At 45.6% G+C, this 25,188-nt stretch overlaps 1 protein-coding gene across 5 annotated transcripts in view; it reads left to right on the top strand.

The window, feature by feature from the left end:
• ap2b1 (adaptor related protein complex 2 subunit beta 1) overlaps positions 1-25,188 on the top strand; it is a 399,172-nt gene that overhangs the window by 172,299 nt on the left and 201,685 nt on the right. For 3 of the 5 annotated variants that reach the window (XM_072469210.1, XM_072469212.1, XM_072469211.1), the window contains 3 exons: positions 11,333-11,374; positions 12,499-12,645; positions 15,762-15,907. In XM_072469210.1, the coding sequence (XP_072325311.1) occupies positions 11,333-11,374; positions 12,499-12,645; positions 15,762-15,907 (335 nt within the window). Of the gene's footprint in view, positions 1-11,332; positions 11,375-12,498; positions 12,646-15,761; positions 15,908-20,628; positions 20,945-25,188 lie in introns of those variants that run through there. The other 2 variants (XM_072469214.1, XM_072469213.1) reach the window with 2 other exon arrangements.

Genomic DNA, 25,188 nt, shown 5'->3' on the forward strand with positions numbered 1-25,188 from the left:
CCACCTCCTATCCTTTTGTCTGCTTCTGTTTTCCCCCCTCTGTGATCTTTTTGTTCTCATTTACGCACACCCATGGGAGATATTGCACTGGTGCTATAGGAGACGCTATTATTTTAAAGGGAAGGTTATCTGGCATTTGGTTCCTGATTGTATTAATCTTCTAGTGCTGCATTCAAGTGACATTCAAGAAATATTTAAGTGTAAGTCTGCTGATGCAGCCCTGCTCTTTACTGTTGCCAGCAGTATTGAGAAATGGGCGCTGCTGTATATCAGCACATTTCCCTGTTCTGCAGTGCTATTTTATCATTTTCTAATAACTCTTAGGTCCAAACTTTGTCACGTCAGCTGCATGGTGATGTGGAAAGTTGTATTCTGTCTTTTAATTGAAGTGCAGTGGTGTGTTTATTGGGAGATGAAGCAGTAGAAGCAAATCGTTGCCCACTGAAAGGTAGCAGGGCCAAGAGGACCTGACTGAATTCTGATTCATGAAAAAAAATGGGAATCAGTCTCTCTCAAACCAACCAATTAATAAATAAGCTGATTTTAATCAAGTAAATTTATTGAAAAATTTTTAATGTTCTAATCTGAGAGACATGCTTAGCTGGCTGTGGTTTGGAGAGATGTAGAGCAGCATATGTATCAGTGTGGGATCTCTGTCATCTAGACATCAATATAGAACTTGACAGGATATCTCCTGATCCCTGATGTAGTAAGTGCTGTAAACTGCTTGTTCATACTTGAGCTTTGACTTCTCATACAGCATCAATAAGGGCATTACTGAGTTCCTTCATAATGTACAGTAAATTTCAGCTTGCGCCATCAATACAATTGGCAAGTGAAGTGTAAGCAAGTCATTTTTTGATGAATTTGGGAAAGCACAAGGTTGGTGGATACGATTGTATTTCCTGAGTGCAACAGGCATGAATAACTAATGATGTCCATAGTATTGATATCTTTCTCATAAAACCGTGCTTGTTCCAATTGTACAAAAAAAGTGTGTATTCATATGTATACATCCTGAAACCAAATGAGTCTGTTACTGTTCTTGGGCATCCTGGTTACAGAGTGTTTCATTTTTTGAAAAGTAATGTGCCTGAACTCCCAGCTCCCTCTTATAGTATCCAGTTGCATTTTGAACATTAAAATTATGTTATCACAGTAAGTGTCAGCGACTGTGACTCTGAGCTACTATTGAGTGGTGTAACATTTTAAGGTTCATTTTGTTCACTGCCCCTTCCCCCCCATGCTGCTGTCACGTGCTGAGCTTAATCATGGAATCCCTAGAGTGCAGAAGTGCATTCGGCCCATCGAGTCTACACTGACTACCTGAAAGAGCACCCTACCTTGGCCCATTCTCATTCTATCCCTGTAACCTTATAAATGCCACCTAACCTTATTTTTAATAAATATTTTTATTCTCCATTTTCACATTTTCTTCAGAATTTACACCCCACCAACAAACAGTAAAGGGTAACGAATACAATGTCAATCCCCTTAACAACAACCATCCCATCCCACCATACCAAACAACGACCCACCTGACAATATAAGCATCAAATAAAACAAACCCTCCCAAGGTGGGGAAAAAAAAGTGAAAAAGGAATCCGGAATCGCCTATGGTCACCATTGATATATACAGTCCACCCGCCAACCCCCATCCTAATATTCAATGCGATCCAATCCCCGAAAGAGTACCGTGAATGGCACCCATGAATTGTAGACACCCCCACCCCACCCAACCTTCGGGACAATTTAGAACGGCCAATCCACCTAACCAGCACACCTTTGGACTTGTGATGATCTTACTGATTTTCCAACTTTATTTTTCTACCCGAAGAGATCCTGGTCCGCAGTTTATAGCCCTTGGCTGAAATCCGTCTTTTGTCTTGAACTTATGGGGACCCCAACTCAGCCACAATTTTTCTGCATCATGATTGATTCTGCATAAGTCTGGCTCTTCATTTCTACAGTGATGTCGTCAAGCAGTGTACCTCCAGTACTTAATTTTCTCGCTTTTTCTTGCCCCAGCCCCCTACATCAAATTTCCCCTATCTCTGCTCATGCTCTCAGTCCATTTTGGCCTTGAGACCCATCTCCAATTACCACCAAACCAGACCCCTGTTGGCTCATAGTGTTAATAAGGTGAACTGCTGGCTGGCTTTGAGCGAAACAGAGTCAGATATTAATAAGCCGTAATTCAGAGTGACAGCAGCCGGTAAGGCGTATTCCACAAGGATCAGTTCTAGGGCCACTTCTATTCACAATTTACATTAACGATTTGAATTTTAGAATCAAAAACTCAATTTTTAAATTTGCGGATGACACTAAATTGGGTAGGATAGTCAACATTCCGGAGGACTAAACAGGCTACAGGAGGATATTACAATACTTGCAAAATGGGCAAATAATAGGCAACTGAAGTTCAACACCGATAAATGTGTGGTGGTACATTTTGTTAGGAATAATATGGAGGTCACTTATTACTTGAAAGGTGCAGCCTAGAATGGGTAGAGCAACAAAGGGATGTTGAGTACTGTTAATAATCCCACCCTCGAGAAACGCACCTTTGACCCCACTGTCATTGCCCCATCTCCAAGCCCATTTTCTCTCCAAAATTCCCGTCACTACCTAACCCTTGTCCAGCTTCCCCGAGCAGTTTCAATTTCTCCAATAAGCTTTCTGCCCTGCTGCAGCGCTAGGACAACTCTTATCAACGTAATGAAATAGGATATATATGGCTGTGACTCCCCTCATGCTTCCTGACTTCTCATGTCTGATCACAACTTCTTCCTCCAAAATCTCTCTTCTGTCAACCAGCTGAGTGTTTACTACCCTTGCCTGGTTACACACTTATCTTAGAATTCATAGAATCATAGAATTTCTACAGTGCAGAAGGAGGTCTACAGTGCAGAATCTGTATCGGCCCTCCGAAAGAGCACCCCACCTAGGCTCTCTTCCCCCGCCCTATCCCACTAATCCCACCTAGCCGTTGGACACTAAGGGGCAATTTAGTATGGTCAATCCACCTAACCTGCACATCTTTGGCTGTGGGAAGAAACCGGAGCACCCGGAAGAAACCCATGTAGACATGGGGAGAATCACAAACTCCAGACACTCAGTCACCCAAGGTCAGAATTGAACCCGGGTCCTTGGCGCTATGAGGCAGCAATGCTATCCATTGTGCCTCCCCCTTTATCTCTTTATCTCTTTCCAATCGCACACTCTTGGCTGTGGAACAAAACCACTCGCGTTACATAAGGGGACTCAGCTGAGGCTGCAGATAGCCCTGTTTTCTACACTGGGGATCTCAGCTCCCTGGGACTCCTCAGTATAGCAAGAGATCGGAAATGGCGTCCTGATCTCCGAGACCCCTGTCATGATCGCTGACACCCCGCCCCCCACCCCCCCACCCCCAGCCCCAATGCACTATGGGAGGGTGCCCCCCCACCCCAGCATCTCCTCCCAACACCCCGGCCCATTCGCCACCGCATGAAAAATGTCAGTTTGGCAGCCTGGCAGTGTCAATCTGGCCCCTGTCAGTGCCCCTGCTAGCTGATAGGCCACCTGGGCACCTTGGCAGTGCCAGGCTGGCACCCAGTTGTTGCTGCCAGGCTTTCCGGGTGGCACCAGCAATGCCAGGGTACCACCCTACCCAAAGGCATGCACCTAGGAGACCTTCAATCCCCTGGGAGACCCCAACAAATGCTGTCAAGTCTGGTACCCGTTTGTGGGGACCAATGTTGAACGGTGCTCGCCCGAGGTCTCGGAGGCGAAGGGGAGAGATACCAATGCCGCTGTTACCTCGGGAAACTGCATATTAGAGTGAGACTAGATGTCTCGCTCTATTATGCAGATTTGCTAAAAAGTGGGATATATATCGCACTGTCTCATGAGATCGTGTTAGATCTCATGGGGTGTTGCGAGCCGTGTTGATCCTGGGAACGGGGTCTCTTGGCTTTTTGGGCGCATGGCCGTTGGATCGTGCCCAACATCAGGTGTTATTTTTATGCTGACAACCACAACCTCTACCTCGCCACCACCTCTCTTGACTCCTTCATTGCCTCCAGCTCTATATTGGAAAGATAAAACCATTGGCCTCAGTCCAGACTCTAAACTCCCTTCCTTACACATCAGCTTCATCCCTATTCCTGGCAACTGACTGAGACTGAATCAGACCATTCGCAAATTTGCTGTCACATTTGACCTCTGAGCTTTTGACTGCATATCCTCTCCACCAATATCACCTACTTCCACCTCTCTAATATTGCCCTTCTCTGTTCCACTTCAGCTTATTTGCAGAAACGCTCAACCAAGTCTTTGGGCGTCATTCTCCGACCCCCCGCCGGGTTGGAGAATCGCCGGGGGCTGCCGTGAATCCCGCCCCCGCCCGTTGCCGAAGTCTCCGGTACAGGATATTCGGCGGGGGCGGGAATCGGGCCGCGCCGGTTGGCGGGCCCCCCTGCTCGATTCTCCGGCCCGGATGGGCCGAAGTCTCGCCGATAAATTGCCTGTCCTACCGGCGTAAATTAAAGTACCTAATTACCGGCGGGACAAGGCGGCGCGGGCGGGCTCCGGGTTCCTGGGGGGGGGGCGCGGGGCGATCTGACCCCGGGGGGGGTGCCCCCACGGTGTCCTGGCCTGCGATCGGAGCTCACCGATCCGCGGGCGGGCCTGTGCCGTGGGGGCACTCTTTCCCTTCCGCCTCCGCAACGGTCTCCACCATGGCGGAGGCGGAAGAGACTCTCTCCACTGCGCATGCGCGGGAAACTGTCAGCGGCCGCTGATGCTCCCGCGCATGCGCCGCCCCGACATGTCATTTCCGCGCCAGCTGGTGGGGCAACAAAGGCCGTTTCCGCCAGCTGGCGGGGCGGAAATCCCTCCGGCGCCGGCCTAGCCCCTCAATGTTGGGGCTCGGCCCCCAAAGATGTGGAGCATTCCGCACCTTTGGGGCGGCGTGATGCCCGTCTGATTGGCGCCGTTTTGGGCACCAGTCGGGGGACATCGCGCCGTTTGGGGAGAATTTTGCCCTTTGTTACCTCTTTATTTAACTGTTCCAATGCTGTCTTGGTCTCTTTGTCTCCCTGCACCTTCAAACTTGCTGATCCAAATCTCTGGCCACATCATAATTCCATCAAGTCCTATTCACACATCACAACTGTGCTTTCTGACCCCACCTAGATTTTAAAAATTCTCACCCTTGTTGTTAAATCCCTTGATGGCCCCATCTCTTCGCATCTCTGTAACGTGCTTCCAGCCCAACCAGCTGCAGCAATCTCTCTCCCAACAATTCTGACCCCTTGTGTATTTGCAATTTTCATCGCTCCGCCATTGACAGCTATGCTGGTGTGGCACATAACTGCAGGATCTTCTCTAAACCTAAAAGGTGTTTTCTACACTTTCCTCCTTGTAAAACCAAACCTGGTCCAATCTTTCCTTGTAATCATTCCTGTTAAGCATCTTGAATCTTTTTGCTGCTTTAAAAGTACTATGTAATTACACATTGTTGTTGAATGCCGCTAATATTTTTATTGCTGTTCTCCCAGTTAATAGATTCTGTAGTTTTCTGTTATTGAATTGGTTGTTGAGATTTGTGTCACAGTATGCGAGTTGCGTGTCACTAAACTTCGCTGTTGCAATGCTAGTGCTGAATTGTGCTGAGTTGTTTAGCTTTGTGTGGAAGAGTGGAACAAGTCCACCCCTCGTGGACTGAGCCCCATATCTGATTTTTAAAAACCTACTGTGTAGATCAGAGTGTCAGGAAAGGGTGGTACTATAAAGTGATACATTTTGACTTCCTATTTATTCCTGAGGAATGGCTTTTCAATTCTGTTCATCCTATGAAGTGATTAGAACTATATGATCCGATGTAGTTTGAATCACTTTTGACAGATATGACTGTTTATCATTTCGCTACATCCTTCCTCCTATCTAATAGTCAGAGTGAGAAATTAATTCAGTGTCTCAACTCAGGCTGTTTGAAAACTGGACGTTTTTAAAATGTGCCATGAATGAATTTTAATTGTGTAAAATAATAAAAAACTTAGCTGGACAATTCGGCTAGGTGCTGCATTGGCGTGCTGCGCTCTGAACAACCCTTGACCCCACCTCCCAAACTGCCCAACCTGAAATCCGGCACAGCCCGTGATAGCCAGTTTTGACATTCCCTGTGTTTGCTATTTTATATGTGAGCAGTGTAGATTAGACACAGATCATCAAGAGTGACACTGGACCCAAAATTCATTTTTAACAATGCCTATTTTTCCCTGACGTGTGATCGAAATCTAAATCATTCACATCATCGTTGCGATTTCATTGGATTGTTGAGTGCAGAGAAAACGAGCAAATTCCTGTTTCACCCTGAATTGTGGGCTCATTGTGTCACTGCAAACATCTCTCTTAAGGTGCATTTGTGCTTACGCCTTAAGCATTGCAGATTCACTTAGCTTCGGACCAACGTCACAGTTCTAGTGTGAATGCAACCTGATTCTGGAGGCCATGGGCTCACCAGACAGTGAAACAAAGTGAAGTAAGCCTCAATGGATTTAAGGAGAAGTTAGATAAACATAAGGGTGAGAGAAATAGAGGGGTATGCTGATTAGGTGAAACGAGGTGAGAAGAGGTTCGTGCGCAACAGAAACACCAACATGGACCAGTTTAATGGCTTTTCTGTACTGTAAATTCTGTGGTGAGTTTCCGTAGAACAGAATTTCACTTGTTTCACTTCAGAATCAATTAGATTTCCATTCATTGGAAAAACTGAAGCAATTAGTGCCCTGACAATAGGTGCTTATGAGACATCTCATTCTGCTTGTTTAATGCTATTAATAACAGCCAAATAATGGCTATGTTTCTCTACTTTTCATTGCCTGTGTAGTATGTCGCCTTTTGTTAAGCATCTCTGCTCTTCAATTTTGTTCCTCTAACTTTGTCCCCTCCACTCCTGGAACTGCTAAGTGACAATAGCTTCCAGTGTGTGTTAACATTTAAAAAGTGAGCACATACAGCCAATCCATTTAATTCAATGAATTAAATGTAGACCTTACCTAGCATTGAACTTTTTGAAATATTTTTGTTCTGTTGTTCATTTACCCTGATTGACTATAATTTTCTTAATGTTTAAGTTCAGTTCCGTTGTCTGGTTTGCTGGAAGTGAGGACAGCTGGAATAATTGAACCTAGTGATGGAAAGCAGATTGAGAAGTCTGTTCCTATGTGCCTTAGCACCTCTATACAGTGTATCCACCGAGCCTTTATGGGACCTCCTGGGATTCTTATAAAGCAGCTCACAAATGACTATGCAGGTAGTCTACGATTGGAATACATTTGCGCCTACCAAACAATACAACTTGCTGCCTGTTGTGCTGAGCATCCTAGAGGAAATGTAAATGTTCCACAAGCTTCAGATGTAATGAAGAGATTCCACATGCATGTCTGATTTCATTGACTCATTTTCTTAGAGATTAAATTTGGGGTTATTTTCATATATGAAGTCTGTCGCGTTGGAATTTTGGTGCAGATGTTCTTGTGAGCGCACAGTACCAAACAGATACTCTACCACAGTTCACTTGCCCCTCTTCCATCTTGTCAAAGTGGCTGTTCTAGAGATTGATCCTAGGCAGTGGCTGTCAGTAAGCAACTGAGTTATGAAGGACCCCGCAGCTGAATCAGATCATACTTTCACACTCAATAAACTTTCCAATAGGAGTCACTGAGTAGAGGCCAGTGAACTTTGATTGGGAAACATAAATCTTTACTGGTGTCACAAATAGGCTCACATTAACACTGCAATGAAGTTTTCATAGAATTTACAGTGCAGAAGGAGGCCATTCGGCCCATCGAGTCTGCACCGGCTCTTGGAAAGAGCACCCTACCCAAGGTCCACACGTCCACCTTATCCCCATAACCCAGTAACCCCACCCAACACCAAGGGCAATTTTAGACACTAAGGGCAATTTATCATGTCCAATCCACCTAACCTGCACAGCTTTGGACTGTGGGAGGAAACCGGAGCACCCGGAGGAAACCCACGCACACACGGGGAGGATGTGCAGACTCCGCACAGACAGTGACCCAAGCCGGAATCGAACCTGGGACCCTGGAGCTGTGAAGCAATTATGCTATCCACAATGCTACCGTCCTGCCGTTACTGTGAAAATCCCCCAGTCACCACACGCCGGCAGCCGTTCGGGTACTCTGAGGGAGAATTCAGAATGTCCAAATCACCTAATTTAAACTTTTGCTCATGTAAAGGTTAAATGTAGGGATTTGAACACAAAAGATGAGAATTTTAATCAAATCATTTCTGGACTGTGAACCAAATGTAGGTCAGTGGGTGAATGGGACTTAGTACAGGTTAAGATCAATAGAGATTTGGATGAACTGACAATTCCAGAGATTGGAAGATGATAAGCCAGCTCCGAGAGCATTGGAATAATTGAGCCTAATAATAGAAAGCAGATTGAGAAGTCATTTCCTGTATGTCCCAGCACCTCTTCGTGCTGTATTATTGAACCTTTTTGGAACCTACTGGGTTCTTCTCCAGCAGTTCACAAATGACTGATCATAGGTAGTCTCGATTAGGATGCATTTGCATCTGGGCAAACAGTGCAATTCCCTGCTTCTGGTGCTGAGCATCCTGGGGAATATAAATATCCAACTGACTTTAGATGTAATGATGGAATTCCACATTTCATTGGCTCACTTCTTGAAAATTAAATTTGGGCTTATTTCCATATACGAAGTGTGTCGCTTTGAAATTTTGAAGCAGACATGCTGGTAGCAATTTTCCAAGACTTGATGATAGACTTGTAGAGGAATCGATTGCAGCAGAAGTTCCCAGTGCAATAGTTTGTGTGTCAACATTTATAAAGTGAGCACACACACTTGATCCATTGAATTAGGCCTTTCCTAGCATTGAGCCTTTTGAAATCTTTTAGTTCTGTTGTTCATTTCCCCTGAATGACTGTAATTGTTTTTATGGCTCTGTTCAGTCTCATTGTGTGGTTTGCTGGGAGTGACTGCAGCTGGAATCAAGGATTGCTCACCGCCACTTTCCTCTTTTAATTATTTCCTGCCTGGCTATCATTGACCGAATGCTTGCCTTGCCTATGGAGATGGAACTAAGTTGTTTGTGACCTAGAATTCTCCCTTTTAACCTGTCAGAAACTATTTAAATTAAATGAGTGGAAACCCGGTTTAATCTGAAAGAAATTTTCATTATTCTCTGCAACATTGGTTTGAACAAATTGGAATTGGTGAGGGTGTAGGAGCTAACATTTTATGAATTTACTCATAAATGCATTTTTCCCTTCACCTCTGGCTGTCTTTTGCCCTCTTGACTGTCTTTTATCCATTGGCTGTCTGTTGCCCTCTGGCTGTCTGTCTGTCGCCCTCTGGCTGTCTGGCTGTCGCCCTCTGGCTGCCTGTCTGTCACCCTCTGAATGTTTGTCTGTCACCCTCTGGTAGTCTGTCGCCCTCTGGTTGTCTGTTGCCCTCTGGTTGTCTGTCTGTCACCCTCTGGCTGGCTGTCTGTCGCCCTCTGACTGGCTGTCTGTCGCCCTCTGACTGGCTGTCTGTCGCCCTCTGACTGGCTGTCTGTCGCCCTCTGGCTGGCTGTCTGTCGCCTTCTGGCTGGCTGTCTGTCGCCTTCTGGCTGGCTGGCTGTCGCCCTCTGGCTGGCTGGCTGTCGCCCTCTGGCTGGCTGCCTGTCGCCCTCTGGCTGGCTGCCTGTCGCCCTCTGGCTGGCTGCCTGTCGCCCTCTGGCTGGCTGCCTGTCGCCCTCTGGCTGGCTGCCTGTCGCCCTCTGGCTGGCTGCCTGTCGCCCTCTGGCTGGCTGCCTGTCGCCCTCTGGCTGGCTGCCTGTCGCCCTCTGGCTGGCTGCCTGTCGCCCTCTGGCTGGCTGCCAGTCGCCCTCTGGCTGGCTGCCTGTCGCCCTCTGGCTGGCTGCCTGTCGCCCTCTGGCTGGCTGCCTGTCGCCCTCTGGCTGGCTGCCTGTCGCCCTCTGGCTGGCTGCCTGTCGCCCTCTGGCTGGCTGCCTGTCGCCCTCTGGCTGGCTGCCTGTCGCCCTCTGGCTGGCTGCCTGTCGCCCTCTGGCTGGCTGCCTGTCGCCCTCTGGCTGGCTGCCTGTCGCCCTCTGGCTGGCTGCCTGTCGCCCTCTGGCTGGCTGCCTGTCGCCCTCTGGCTGGCTGGCTGCCGCCCTCTGGCTGGCTGGCTGCCGCCCTCTGGCTGGCTGCCTGTCGCCCTCTGGCTGGCTGCCTGTCGCCCTCTGGCTGGCTGCCTGTCGCCCTCTGGCTGGCTGCCTGTCGCCCTCTGGCTGGCTGCCTGTCGCCCTCTGGCTGGCTGCCTGTCGCCCTCTGGCTGGCTGCCTGTCGCCCTCTGGCTGGCTGCCTGTCGCCCTCTGGCTGGCTGCCTGTCGCCATCTGGCTGGCTGCCTGTCGCCCTCTGGCTGGCTGCCTGTCGCCCTCTGGCTGGCTGCCTGTCGCCCTCTGGCTGGCTGCCTGTCGCCCTGTGGCTGGCTGCCTGTCGCCCTGTGGCTGGCTGCCTGTCGCCCTGTGGCTGGCTGCCTGTCGCCCTGTGGCTGGCTGCCTGTCGCCCTGTGGCTGGCTGCCTGTCGCCCTGTGGCTGGCTGCCTGTCGCCCTCTGGCTGGCTGCCTGTCGCCCTCTGGCTGGCTGCCTGTCGCCCTCTGGCTGGCTGCCTGTCGCCCTCTGGCTGGCTGCCTGTCGCCCTCTGGCTGGCTGCCTGTCGCCCTCTGGCTGACTGCCTGTCGCCCTCTGGCTGGCTGCCTGTCGCCCTGCGGCTGGCTGCCTGTCGCCCTGCGGCTGGCTGCCTGTCGCCCTGCGGCTGGCTGCCTGTCGCCCTGCGGCTGGCTGCCTGTCGCCCTGCGGCTGGCTGCCTGTCGCCCTGCGGCTGGCTGCCTGTCGCCCTGCGGCTGGCTGCCTGTCGCCCTGCGGCTGGCTGCCTGTCGCCCTGCGGCTGGCTGCCTGTCGCCCTGCGGCTGGCTGCCTGTCGCCCTGCGGCTGGCTGCCTGTCGCCCTGCGGCTGGCTGCCTGTCGCCCTGCGGCTTGGCTGCCAGTCGCCCTGCAGCTGTCTGTCGCCCTGTGGTTGGCTGCCTGTCGCCCTCCTGCTGTCTGTCTGTCGCCCTCCTGCTGTCTGTCGCTCTCCTGCTGTCTGTCTGTCGCCCTCCTGTCTGTCTGTCGCCCTCCGGCTGTCTGTCTGTCGCCCTCCGGCTGGCTGGCTGTCCATTGCCCTTTGGGTGTCTATCCATTGCCTTTTGGGTGTCTCTCTGTTGGCCTTTGCTTCTATTGACTCTGACTTTGTATTCTATATCTTTCAGCTAGGGGGAGATCTTGGCGGGCCTACTGGTGGCAGTCCAGCGGTGAGTTTTTCTCCTAAAGTCACAAATATAACGCAATTAAAGTTTATGGGGTTGTTGTTTATTTTTACACTTTTTCCTCTTGAAGATGCTGACTTTTGTTGCGGTATGATTCTGAGCTCTACCCCATTGCACCGATTGTTCATCCAAATTTCCAGCCTTACTATCTGATCCCAGTCAGTGAGTGTTGACAAACTAGTCACTATGGATGTTATCACAGTGGAGTCTAACCCTTTAACACCTGGTGCTGCATGCGTCAGTCACCAGGAATGACTGGATAGTAATCAGGAGTGGCAAATCTATCAGCTACTCTTCCGTTGCATACACCCAAGTAGTTGGCCTCAAATTGGTGCTGCCTGGTTAACTCTTTGGCCTGATGTGGGTTGGGACATGGCCTGGTGTGACAAGACACAAACAAAGGAAAGCAAATAAATCCCTTAAATATTGAGTCTTATTCATATTTCATGAATGTGCAGCATAAGGAACAGTTCATTCAGCCCAACTTGTCCACGTTAGTGTTTGTACTTCACCCAACCGTCCTCCCATTGCCCTTCACCTAACCCTATCAGCAGATTTCCTATTCTGTGTTTAGTTTTGGCTATATATGAAATTAACAAAAGTTAGGAGTGAGTAAGTGTAGTGCAATCTATTGTGTATGTTCATATCAAATGATAAACAGGAGTAAAATGCTAGCCTCTTATGGATATCAACTGCCAATTTGTAATCATTACCTTGCACTCATGCTGTACAATATCCTTAATCCGTTTAAGCAATGCTAATACCACTTAAAATATCACTAAACTGCATTCACCAAAAGCCTTCAGGAGGCTTATTTGCTGTCATCACTGCTGAATAAAGTCAGTATTCATATATAATCTTCCTGATTAAGCATTCCAAGCAAAACAGATACAAATGCAATTTAGCATGAAATACTGCCATAAATGCAATGATGTGAAAATAATACGTCGGCCTAAAAATGTAGTCGTCCAACTAACCAACTAACCTGCTCTGTTCCTTTCTGAATCAATTGGAACAGTTGGAGTGATTGCGTATTGGCATACAACTTGATTTGTACAGAAGTGTTCTCATATTAAGTGTTCATGTGTTAAAATGTATCTTTGTTGCAGGTTGGTCAAAGCTTTATACCTTCATCAGTGCCCGCTACATTTGGCCCATCACCAACCCCTGCTGTGTCGAGCAGTGGCCTGAATGATCTGTTTGAACTCTCAACTGGAATTGGAATGGCAGCCGGAGGTTATGTGGCTCCAAAAGCGGTAAGTGACTATTACTGATCTTCATAGATATCATAGAATTTACAGTGCAGAAGGAGGCCATTCGGCCCATCGAGTCTGCACCAGCTCTTGGAAAGAGCACCCTAACCAAGGTCAACACCTCCACCCTATCCCCATACCCCAGTAACCCCACCAATACTTAAGGGCAATTTTGGACACTAAGGGCAATTTTAGCATAGCCAATCCACCTAACCTGCACATCTTTGGACTGTGGGAGGAAACCGGAGAACCCGGAGGAAACCCACGCACACACGGGGAGCCAGCTCTTGGAAAGAGCACCCTACCCAAGGTCAACACCTCCACCCTATCCCCATACCCCAGTAACCCCACCAATACTTAAGGGCAATTTTGGACACTAAGGGCAATTTTAGCATGGACAATCCACCTAACCTGCACATCTTTGGACTGTGGGAGGAAACCGGAGAACCCGGAGGAAACCCACGCACACACGGGGAGGATGTGCAGACTCCGCACAGACAGTGACCCAAGCCGGAATCGAACCTGGGATCCTGGAGCTGTGAAGGAATTGTGCTATCCACAATGCCACCGTGCTGCCCGGCATAAAAGAAAAGTGGCATTATTTCCAACTTTACAGATTAATAAAGGTCGATGAAGAACCTTGCACTTTGGGAGATAATTCGCTCCCTTAACTATCTGGAAACCATTCTCTGTGAATTATTTTCTATGTGTCTTCATTCGTCCAATAGCTGTTGGTGCCTGGAAAATTACAGAAGGTCTCTGCTATTAAATGAAGACTTGCTTGGCACTGCATCATCCATTCATGTATTTCCGTGGTATGCCACAATGACATTGTTTCATTTCTCAGTAAAAGCCCTTTTTCTCTCTCAGTGCTTATTCATAGAATCCCTGCAGCGCAGAAGGAGGCCATTCGGCCCATCAAGTCTGTACTGACTCTCCCTGAAAGAAAGGTACAGTCCCACTTCTTATCCACATAACCTAACCTGCTCATTCCTGGACACTGAAGGGCAATTTAACATGGACAATCCACCTAACCTACTCACCTTTGGACTGTGGGAGGAAACCGTCCCCCGCCCTATCCCCATAACCTAACCTAGAATGTAATACCACATTTATCGGTTTTGAAATTAATTTGATCAACATATTGTAACTTATTGGAGTTCTCAGTATGGAGTAAGCTCCACCACACCTTCCAATTAGGGCAATCTAATCCTCAAAGTTAGAAATTTGATCTTTGATTCTAAAGTTTAAATTGTTTAATAGGGAACAACAGTACTCCTTGTAGGACACTACTTTTTTTTAACCTTTTGCCCAGTGAATAGCTATCATTTACCATTACGCGCTGCTTTCTGTTTTGAAGCCAGCTAGCTATCCGTTCGGCTCCTAGTTTGTTTTCCTTTGTCCAGTCCTGCTCTTCCTAACTTCTGTTGGGGCCACTGCTGTGGTGCTTCGTGTCCTGACACTCTATTGCCCTCTCACTGTTTCCCCTCAGGCTTGTTTGCCCAGTTCTCTCAAGTGTGCAGTCATGTGGAGGAACTCATCTGCTGGGTGGTAGATGCAGATTTTGTAACTTCTAAAATGGAAATTTGTATATATTCGAAAAGGAGGTATTTGCAGAGCTATGGGGAAAGAACAGGGTTGCGGGATTAATTGGAGAGTTCTTGGAAAAATCCAAGCTAGGTACAATGGACTCAATTTTGATTCTATGCTGGTAGTAGATAATATTTAGGCATGAATTGACCGACCACCATGAATTTTTCCTCAAAGTGACATGAACAGATTGTGCTGCCTTTTGGCACACTTGTAACTGATTTAGTCTTCATTTCAAACCTCATCAAAGGTTCTCATAACTAGCCCTGTTTTGTGCTAAAGAAATTCCAGTCTATCCTAAATGGTTAATCCCTGTGTATTTTGAAACCACATGATAACTCCCCTCCAGAGAATAAAGTATAAAAGAAAGATGGAATATTCGCTATCAAATAATCATAAAAACAGATTCAATGTTAACTGCGCACACCTTGGTACTGTGTTTATCCATTTTCCCAAGAGTAATGAGGTTTGCTGCTTTCAAAGTTGTAAAATGTGCCTCTTCATAATCGGTTTTCACAGCATAAGCCTATTACTGTTGGCACTAGCTTCAGAACACATATGATGCAATACAAGTGGTTTGTTCTCTTTAAATCACTTAGTATGGCACAAGACATTTGTTTAAGCAACATTCTGTAGTTTTGTTTTAATTTTGATTGAAACTCCAAAGTTATTCAGCAAAGTCACACAATGATGAGATGTGAAATAGCCCAAAACAAAGAGGGGCACCATTATTACCTAGACAAACAAGGGTAACAGGCACATGGAAACCCCATCACCTGCAAGTTCCCTTACAAGTCACGCAGAATTCTGACTTGGAAATATATAACATGGAACAACCCATAATTTAACACCAGTTGGAAGGCTCACTCAACCAAGCTATAAAGATAGTTGCTATGGGAGTAAGGAAATGTGATTAATATATGTTCCCTTCACAAGATGGAATGTTGTTTTTAAGCTGTAAGAGAAATGTTCAACTTGCCATCCAGGTGAGAGTCTGTTGAGACTAAGTAATTTTAAAGCAGACAAAATTAAATTTTAAATTTTAAACAAATTTTTATTCCAAATGTAGAAATTGATCTGAGGAATCTCACTGAAAATAGTATATGGTAAAAGGTGAGCACAGCAGTGCTGTGTTTGGCATGGGAAGGTGAGCACATAAAAGTCGTCCTTGATGTGAATAGGGTAAAATGCTAATGTAATTAAAATAAAAGCAATATACTGCGCAAGTTGGAAACCTGAAATAAAAATAAGGAGCTGGAATAACGCAACAGATCTGGCAGCTGTAGAGAAAGAAACAGAGTTAATGTCACAATTTGGATATAACCTCTTTGTGGAGAGGTAAACAGAGCTAACTTTTTGAGCCAAATATTTCTGTTCAGAACTGAAGAAGTTGTATTCGACTCAAAATGTTAACTCTGTTTCTCTATTTCCAACACTTTGTTTTTTTAATAACACTAATGTCACGTTTGTGTCAGTTGATTGGTCCAACACAAGAACAATGAAAGTGCTAATGTTCCTTTCTTTTCCAGATATGGTTACCTGCAGTGAAGGCCAAAGGCTTGGAGATTGCTGGCACCTTTTCTCGTAGGCAGGGCCATATTTACATGGACATGAACTTCACAAACAAGGCCTTACAGCACATGATTGACTTTGCCATTCAGTTTAATAAAAATAGGTAAGAACCAAGCACCATTAAGTAAATTAAAAATAACATTTATTTAATTGTTAAAAGGAGAATCTATTTAATTTGTATATATTTTGCTGGCTTCTGACTGTCTGGAATATGTTTCTGTAGGCATTGGCCATTCTCCAGCATAATGCTTACAGTACCGTTCTTAATATGCGAGCCGAGAGATTAGCTATTCAGCCGTGTTCCATGTTGGGTATTACTAACTCAGTCCTGACCCACTGTTCCCACATACAGTTCCCAAAAGAGACCACTGTCAAGAGTGTGGCAGACTCTCACCCCCTAGCCTGGGGTGCTGGCACCCACGTTCTGTCCTGATAGAACTGCTGTCTCTCCTTCTGTCCTGACTAAAGTCAACTAACAAGAAACAAGCCATTCATCAAACCTAATATTGTCTTGCCTGTAAGAACATATATTTCACATTAGCTGCCAGTACCCGTGTTGCAGCCATTTTAGTTATAAATACTGTATTAAATAAATGCAGACAGTCCTCCAGTTTTCATTGTACTGTCTTACTAACTGCTACATACTAAAGAAGCCATGATGTGGAGATGCCGGCGTTGGACAATGGTGGGCACAGTAAGAAGTCTTACAACACAAGGTTAAAGTCCAACAGGTTTGGTTCGAACCACTAGCTTTCGGAGCGCAGCTCCTTCCTCCGGTGAATTCCGCTGCACTCCGAAAGCTAGTGATTCGAAACAAACCTGTTGGACTTTAACCTGGTGTTGTAAGACTTCTTACTATACTAAAGAAGGTTAGAGGTGATTTGTCCCTTTATCTTCTGATCAAGAGCTTAAATTAAAGGGAAAGGTGTCACAGACATCTACTTTGCTTCTTACAAACTAATGACGTGTTACTTAATATAGTGTGACGTTATGATACATTCTCTTTGTGGTGCTCAATTGGATGACCCTCATATCAGAACATAAGAACTAGGAGCAGGAGTAGGCCACCTGGCCCTTCAAGCCTGTTCCACCATTCAATGAGATCATGACTGATTTGAGTTAGCTAACCCCCCGCCAGAGTAAGAGCTTTACGTTAGTATCAATATTCCTAGTGTCTCAGACTTAATGGCTCAGCTTCCCAAGGTCAGTGGTGAAGCAATGTCACTGACCTTGAAAGCTGCCCATAAAGATCTAGCAATCTCTGTGATCTGTCAGTTTGAGCCTGGCAGCAAGTCAAAGGGATCTCCAGGTGTCCATCAGCAATAATGTCATGAAGCAGAATAAGTAACCAATCACATTGAAGTTTCCTCACAGGCAGTAAACCTGGAAGAAAAATAGACTGAATTTTTCACTTGCAATTCAAATTTTTCGGAGTGAAATAAAAGGATAATGGGATTAAGGTAGAAGCTGAAGTATCATACGCTTAAAAAGAAAATAGATGTTTAACCATAACGGGAAACTGAATGTTTCTACAAATATAAAATTTGTTTTCCAGGATAGTAAGACTGTTCAGTGACTATGAACTTATACACTGTTTAAAACCCAATTACACCTCTGTCATTTAGCTGAAATTTTCTCAAGGATTTTTACAGCAAGACTAATGGTGTAAAATTGTGGATTTACATCAATTCAGTGATTGCTACTTGAATATTGTCTGATGGAACTTTATGGGCAAGCATAGAATAAAACATAGCGGGGGCGATTCTCCGAGCCCCGCGCCGGGCCGGAGAACTACCGCGCCACGCCCCAACTCCGGCGCGCGATTCTCTGAGGTGTGGAGAATCCTCGCCATTTGCGCCGGCGCGTTTGGCACGGCGCGGGCCGCTGGCAGCCCGTATGGGCTGATCGGCCGCCCGGATACGATAGAGTCCCGCCGGTGCCGTTCACCCCTGGTCGCTGCCGGCGGGAACTCTGTGCGAAAGGTCGGGGGGTGGCCGGTGGGGTTCCGATGGGCGGGCTAACCCATGATCGGGGCCCACCGATCGGCGGGCCGGCCTCTCTTCTCCCCCCCGCCTACTTCCCTGCGCGGCCGACTCCTGAACACCGACGCCATGTTGAGTCGGGGCCAGCGCGCTAAAGAAGTCCCCCACGCATGCGCGTGTTGGCGCGGCCCATCTGCGCATGCGCGGGTTGACGTGGCGCCCATTTGGCGCCAGGAAAGGAGGCTGGAGTGGCGTGAACCGCTCTGTCTCCGTACTGGCCCCCTGTGGGGGACAGACTAGGTCGTACAAGGGCCCGGTTCGTGCCGTCGTGAAATGCCGACGGCGTTCACGACGGCGCGAACATTTGGGCTCCATTTGGGAGAATCGCCCCTAGCATCTTCTTAATTTTGGATATGCCAATTCCAGAAATTGCTGTCAGCTTCATAGGAGTAATGATGATGCACAAACAGTTTTGCTGTCACAACCAGTATATGTCTGGAATTCCATTCTAATCACTTTCTAGGAAGTCTCACTCGAAGTCAAGTGTGTGGATGTTTGTTGAGACCATGGAAATGGAGTGATCTCCCATATCCCCAGCGGTTAGTATGACAACTGACATACCCTGTCTAAGCTGACACACAAAGAACAACTACTTCAGCAAAATATTGGGAGGTTGTTCTCACCTGTGCTTTATGCAGTGGTGCAGTCCCATTCATTTCAGGAATGAAAGAAGAAGATTCAAGTGAGCCATTGTGGGTATTTAAACATTTAATGACATGGTGACTGACACAGTTACCATGATCTTTCAGGAAGATACAGGTGGCACAGTGAACACAATAAATACATTTCACATGCAATAACTTGAGAGGTAAGTGGTCAAGAGGAAATTAGGTATAGAGAGAATATGAGAATAGAATGGCAGTTAACATAAGAGGGAACTCAAAGATCCTCTACCGCCATATGTAGGTACACGTGTAGTAAGAGACAGGATGGGTCCTATTAGAGGCAAAAAGTGCGATATGTATGGCAAGGCTTTAATACTGTTTATTAAGGAAGTGGATTCTGATTAAAATATTAGTGGAAGTGAAGATGATAGATGTAATGGATGGGGGTGAAAATTGTTTGGAAACATGCACTAGAAAGGCTGTCTATGCTGAGAGTGGATAAGTTACCTGATCCAAATGGCTTGCATCTCAGGTTGCCAAAGAAATGGGAGTGATAATAGTGGAAGGGTTTGCCATAATCTTCCAATCTTCCCTAGATACAGGAGAGGTGTCCGAGGATTAGAGAGCAGCAAATGTGACACCCAAAGGGTATAAGGATATTCTAAGTAACTGTTAGCTGGTTCGTTTAACAACAATAGTGGCTAATACGCTTGGAGGACTTTGAGTCAATTAAGGAGAGCCAGTGCAGATTTGTAAAATGCAGGTGGTGCTTGACTAATCTCATTTTTTGATGAAGTAATAAAAGAAGGTAGCTGAAGGGATTGCAATTGATGTTGTCTACACGGATTTTAAGCATTTGACAAGATACCACAAAAGGCTGGTTACACAAATTGAGGGTCGTGTGTAATAGAAGGGTCACTATCATGCGGAGGGAATGTGAAGATTATTTTAATGCAGTGGGTGGTCATGACCTGGAACTCTCCACCTGCGAGTGGAGTAAAAGTCGGCATAGTCCCAGATGACCATAGGCTGCTTTCCCCTTCGAGGGGGAGAGCTGACTGGTGATGATTTAACCTGAGGATCACCACACTTCAGACAAGGGGCACGGTTGAGGAGACGTGGATCTCCCTGAATAAGCTGGTACGGGAATTGAACCTGCATCACGAACCAGCTGTCCAGCCCATTTAGCTGAACCAGCCCCGACAATAGAAGCAGAGGCAATCAGTGAATTCAAAAGAAATTGATGGGGCTCTAAACTTCAGGCTATGGGGATAGTGTAGAGTCATGAGACTGATTGGATTTGTATGCAGAGAGCTGGCATGGATTTGATGGTCTGAATATTTGATGTTGACACTGTGTTCCATTCTCACTGCCACACGTTAAACATTAACTGTTTAAATATGATTAATATGTGTCTAGTGGAACTCTCTTGCCAGCAGAGATCAGAGCTCCTCAGTTAGGATCTCCCAAATGTTTATGATTTTGACACGCTTTCTACAATGCGTGAAACATGTCCAAATGCCTCCTAGGTCATCTATCTTGAAAATGATAGCCATCCTTCACACAGCTAGATCTTTTCCACCATCGCCTCAGGCCTTGCTGGGTTTGTTTTGGTTTAGTTGAGAATTTTATGATCAAACCATTAGAGCTTTGGATTAGGTCAAAGATAAACCAACACCATTCACGCACCCTGGAGCTGAAACTGGAATTCAGATGTGTGACTGCACAGGATATTATCATGACACAAAATTTATGGACATGTTTTGCATGTAATTTCCCAGAATGCAATCAAGCATGGAAAAGTGTCTCATGCTATGTGGTAACATAGAGATCATTTAATGGCTCAAATCCCTACAAGGTACATAATGTATCTAAATTGATTTTCAAGTAGCAAAAAAGAGATGCAAATTGTAGACAATTTCTATTTAGGACAGACAAATTAAGTGGAAGTTGTATTGGAATCCAATAGTTGCTGCTTCATCATTTGATTAATGATCTTAGATCAGCGCATCTCATTTTATAAAAGCAAAATACTGCAGATGCTGGATATCTGAAATAAAAAACAAAGTGCTGGTTAAACTTGGCAAGCCTGGCAGCATCTGTGGAGAGACAAACATGGGTTAACATTTAGACGGGTCATATGGACTCAAATTGTTAACTCTGATCTCTCTCCACAGATGCTGCCAGACTTGTGGATTTATGCAGCATTTTCTCTCTTTATTTCATCTGGTTTTACAGTGATGACCGATCTCTCAATTTTCAATATATGGGTACTGAAGAAAAAAGCTGAACTTTTTGGAGAAAAGCAGTTTAGCTGGCTGACGTTCGACAATGTCTTATCCCGCTGCGTTCTGCATGATTTCATGGACTCTGTGAATTTACTAACACTTGAAGGACACAGGTTGTCTCATTTCCTTTATTGACAGTGATTCACCTGTGACTGTCTCTTGTCACAAACTATTTTATAAAATAAAATGTTGATTGAAACTGGCATTAATGTTATCCCAAGCTAAGAGCTCTTCCCTGTAAAAGCAATGTTTTAAATTGAAGTACTGCATGTCGAGGATATTTAAAGATTTTGCAAATGTAAACCACAATTTAAAAAATGTTCAAGACATTATCTGTTTACGTCTGCAGAAAGTAATAATTAATCACTGTTTTCATTTGACCTGAATTGATGTTGAAATGTCATTTCTACCCAACATCAAAATTGCTGGGGGGAAAAAAACCCCAAATGCTGGAAATACTCAGGAGGTCTGACAGGAATTGGAGAGAGAGAGAGAGTGAGTTCATGAAAGGGCACATACCTGAAACGTTAACTCTGTTTCTCCATAGATTCTGCAAGATCTGCTGAGAATTTCCAGCATTTTTTGTTTCTATTTCAGATTTTGACTATCTGCAATATTTTGCTTTTGCATCAAAATTGCTGTTGTTTTATGGACTGGACCCCCCACCCCCAACCCATTTAACAAAATGGTGGATGGGATACCCACATTCATTCCACTGGACCCAAATATCCTGCTGGTGTCAGGATTCAGAGCTTCGAGCTCTGCACTTTCCTCACGGCAACTGTCCAAAATGGTTTGACCCTTTCTGATTTGAGCAGGAATGCTACCACTAAGCCAAAGCCTGTCTTATTATTAATTTGATGCCAGCCAAGCACTCGGCAAGAAGGCATGACTGATCTACACTCGAGATTTACAAAGGTGTCGTTCTTCAGCATGTCAGTGCGGACATGTGTCTAAGCCTGCCACTGATGTCAGCTGAACACTTCTAATTGTCTATAGTCTGTCTGAAATGTTTGGTCTTGAGTGCAGTTAAACTGGGGGAAAAAAATTGCAAAGCCAATTCTGCTATCCACCAGAGTACAATCTGGATATAATCTTACTTAGTGGATTGAGTGCTTGATGGAGTTAATCTCGTGTCAGTTCAGATTGATACCACAAGGCAGGTAAATCCATTTTCGTTGGAAACTTGGTTTATGAAGTGATTGGGGCTCATTGCATCCGAAACCTACCTGGCGTTAATTCAAGATGCTAAAAAAAGGAGGGAACTTGCATTGATAATGCATCTTTCATGCCCACAAGAGGCCCGAAAATGCTTTATAGCTAGTGATGTGCTTTTGAATTGTTGTCAATTTTGTAATCTAGGAAAAGTAGCAGCAAAATTCCACACAGCAAGATCCCAGAAAACAGCAATATGAGAAAGACCAAATCTGTTTTTTGAGTGAAGAATAACAATTGGCCAGTATATGAGGGAGAACTCCCCAGCTCTTGTACAAAATGGCGTGAGCTATGTTTACATCCAAGTAGGAAGATGGAAGTTTGGTTTAGTGTCTTATCCAAAGGGCGGTCCCTACAACCAAAGTTAAGCTTACCGGCCTATAATTACCCCCTTTCTGCTGACCTCCTTTTTTTAAACAGTGGTGTCACGTTTGCTACTTTCCAGTCCTCTGGGACCACCCCAGAGTCTAGTGAATTTTGATAAATTATCACTAGTGCGTTTACAATTTCCCTAGCCATCTCTTTTAACACTCTGGGATGCATCCCATCAGATCCAGGAGACTTGTCTACCTTTAGCCCCATTAGCTTGCCCAATACTGCCTCCTTAGTGATTACAATCATCTCAAGGTCCTCACCTATCATATCTTTATTTCCATCAGTCACTGGCATGTTATTTGTGTCCTCCACTGTGAAGACTGGCCCAAAAAACCTGTTCAGCTCCTCAGCCATTGCCCCGTCTCCTATTATTAAATCTCCCTTCTCATCTTCCAAAGGACCAATATTTACCTTAGCCACTCTTTTTTGTCTTATATATTTGTAGAAGCTTTTACTATCTGCTTTTATGTTCTGAGCCAGTTTACTTTCATAGTCTACCTTACTCTTCTTTATGGCTTTTTTAGTAGCTTTCTGTTGTCCCCTAAAGACTTCCCAGTCCTCTAGTCTCCCACTAATTTTTGCCACTTTGTATGTTTTTTCCTTCAATTTGATACTCTCCCTCACCTCCTTAAATATCCACGGTCGATTTTTCCCCTTTCTACCGTCTTTCTTTTTTATCGGTATGAACCTTTTCTGAACACTGTGAAAGATCGCTCGGAAGGTTCTCCACTGTTCCTCAACTGCTTCACCATGAAGTCTTTGCTCCCAGTCTACCGTAGCTAGTTCTTCTCTCATCCCATTGTAATCGCCTTTGTTTAAGCACAAAACACTAGTGTTTGATTTTACCTTGTCATCCTCCAACTGTATTTTAAATTCCACCATATTGTGGTCGCTCCTTCCAAGAGGATCCCGAACTATGAGATCATTAATCAATCCTGCCTCATTACACAGGACCAGATCTAGGACCGCTTGTTCCCTTGTAGGTTCCATTACATACTGTTCCAGGACATTATCCCGGGCACACTCTATAAACTCCTCCTCAAGGCTGCCTTTACCAACCTGGTTAAACCAATCGATATGCAGATTAAAATCTCCCATGATAACCGCTGTACCATTTCTACATGCATCCGTTATTTCTTTGCTTATTGCCTGCCCTACCATCCTGTTACTATTTGGTGGCCTATAGACTACTCCTATCAGTGTCCTTTTCGCCTTACTATTCCTGATTTCCACCCAAATTGATTCAACCTTGTCCTCCATAGCACCAATATCATCCCTTATTATTGCCCGGATGCCATCCTTAAACAACAAAGCTACATCACCTCCCTTACCGTCCATTCTATCCTTTCGTATAGTCTGATACCCTTGGATATTTAACTCCCAGTCGTGACCATCTTTTAACCATGTTTCAGTAATGGCCACTAAATCATAGTCATTCACGATGATTTGCGCCATCAACTCATTTACCTTATTTCGTATACTACGAGCATTCAGGTAAAGTACACTTATGCTGTTTTTTATGTCTTTGTTATGAATCCTAACACCTTGATCAGTAACTTTTCGCAATTTATTTTTCCTCTTACCCTTTCTCCTAATTTTCCTTGTCTTTGAACCCATATCTCTACCGGCGAGCCTCACGTCTGTAGTGGGTAAAGTCTTGGAGGGGATTATAAGAGACAAGATTTATAATCATCTAGATAGGAATAATATGATCAGGGATAGTCAGCATGGCTTTGTGAAGGGTAGGTCATGCCTCACAAACCTTATCGAGTTCTTTGAGAAGGTGACTGAACAGGTAGACGAGGGTAGAGCAGTTGATGTGGTGTATATGGATTTCAGCAAAGCGTTTGATAAGGTTCCCCACGGTAGGCTATTGCAGAAAATACGGAGGCTGGGGATTGAGGGTGATTTAGAGATGTGGATCAGAAATTGGCTAGCTGAAAGAAGACAGAGGGTGGTGGTTGATGGGAAATGTTCAGAATGGAGTTCAGTTACAAGTGGAGTACCACAAGGATCTGTTCTGGGGCTGTTGCTGTTTGTCATTTTTATCAATGACCTAGAGGAAGGCGCAGAAGGGTGGGTGAGTAAATTTGCAGACGATACTAAAGTCGGTGGTGTTGTCGACAGTGTGGAAGGATGTAGCAGGTTACAGAGGGATATAGATAAGCTGCAGAGCTGGGCTGAGAGGTGGCAAATGGAGTTTAATGTAGAGAAGTGTGAGGTGATTCACTTTGGAAGGAATAACAGGAATGTGGAATATTTGGCTAATGGTAAAGTTCTTGGAAGTGTGGATGAGCAGAGGGATCTAGGTGTCCATGTACATAGATCCCTGAAAGTTGCCACCCAGGTTGATAGGGTTGTGAAGAAGGCCTATGGAGTGTTGGCCTTTATTGGTAGAGGGATTGAGTTCCGGAGTCAGGAGGTCATGTTGCAGCTGTATAAAACTCTGGTACGGCCGCATTTGGAGTATTGCGTACAGTTCTGGTCACTGCATTATAGGAAGGACGTGGAGGCTTTGGAGCGGGTGCAGAGGAGATTTACCAGGATGTTGCCTGGTATGGAGGGAAAATCTTATGAGGAAAGGCTGATGGACTTGAGGTTCTTTTCGTTAGAGAGAAGAAGGTTAAGAGGAGACTTAATAGAGGCATACAAAATGATCAGGGGGTTAGATAGGGTGGACAGTGAGAGCCTTCTCCCGCGGATGGAAATGGTTGGCACGAGGGCACATAGCTTTAAACTGAGGGGTAATAGATATAGGACAGAGGTCAGAGGTAGGTTCTTTACGCCAAGAGTAGTGAGGCCGTGGAATGCCCTACCTGCAACAGTGGTGAACTCGCCAACATTGAGGGCATTTAAAAG

This window comes from Scyliorhinus torazame, chromosome 12, assembly GCF_047496885.1.
Source record: "Scyliorhinus torazame isolate Kashiwa2021f chromosome 12, sScyTor2.1, whole genome shotgun sequence".
Lineage (NCBI taxonomy): Eukaryota > Metazoa > Chordata > Chondrichthyes > Carcharhiniformes > Scyliorhinidae > Scyliorhinus > Scyliorhinus torazame.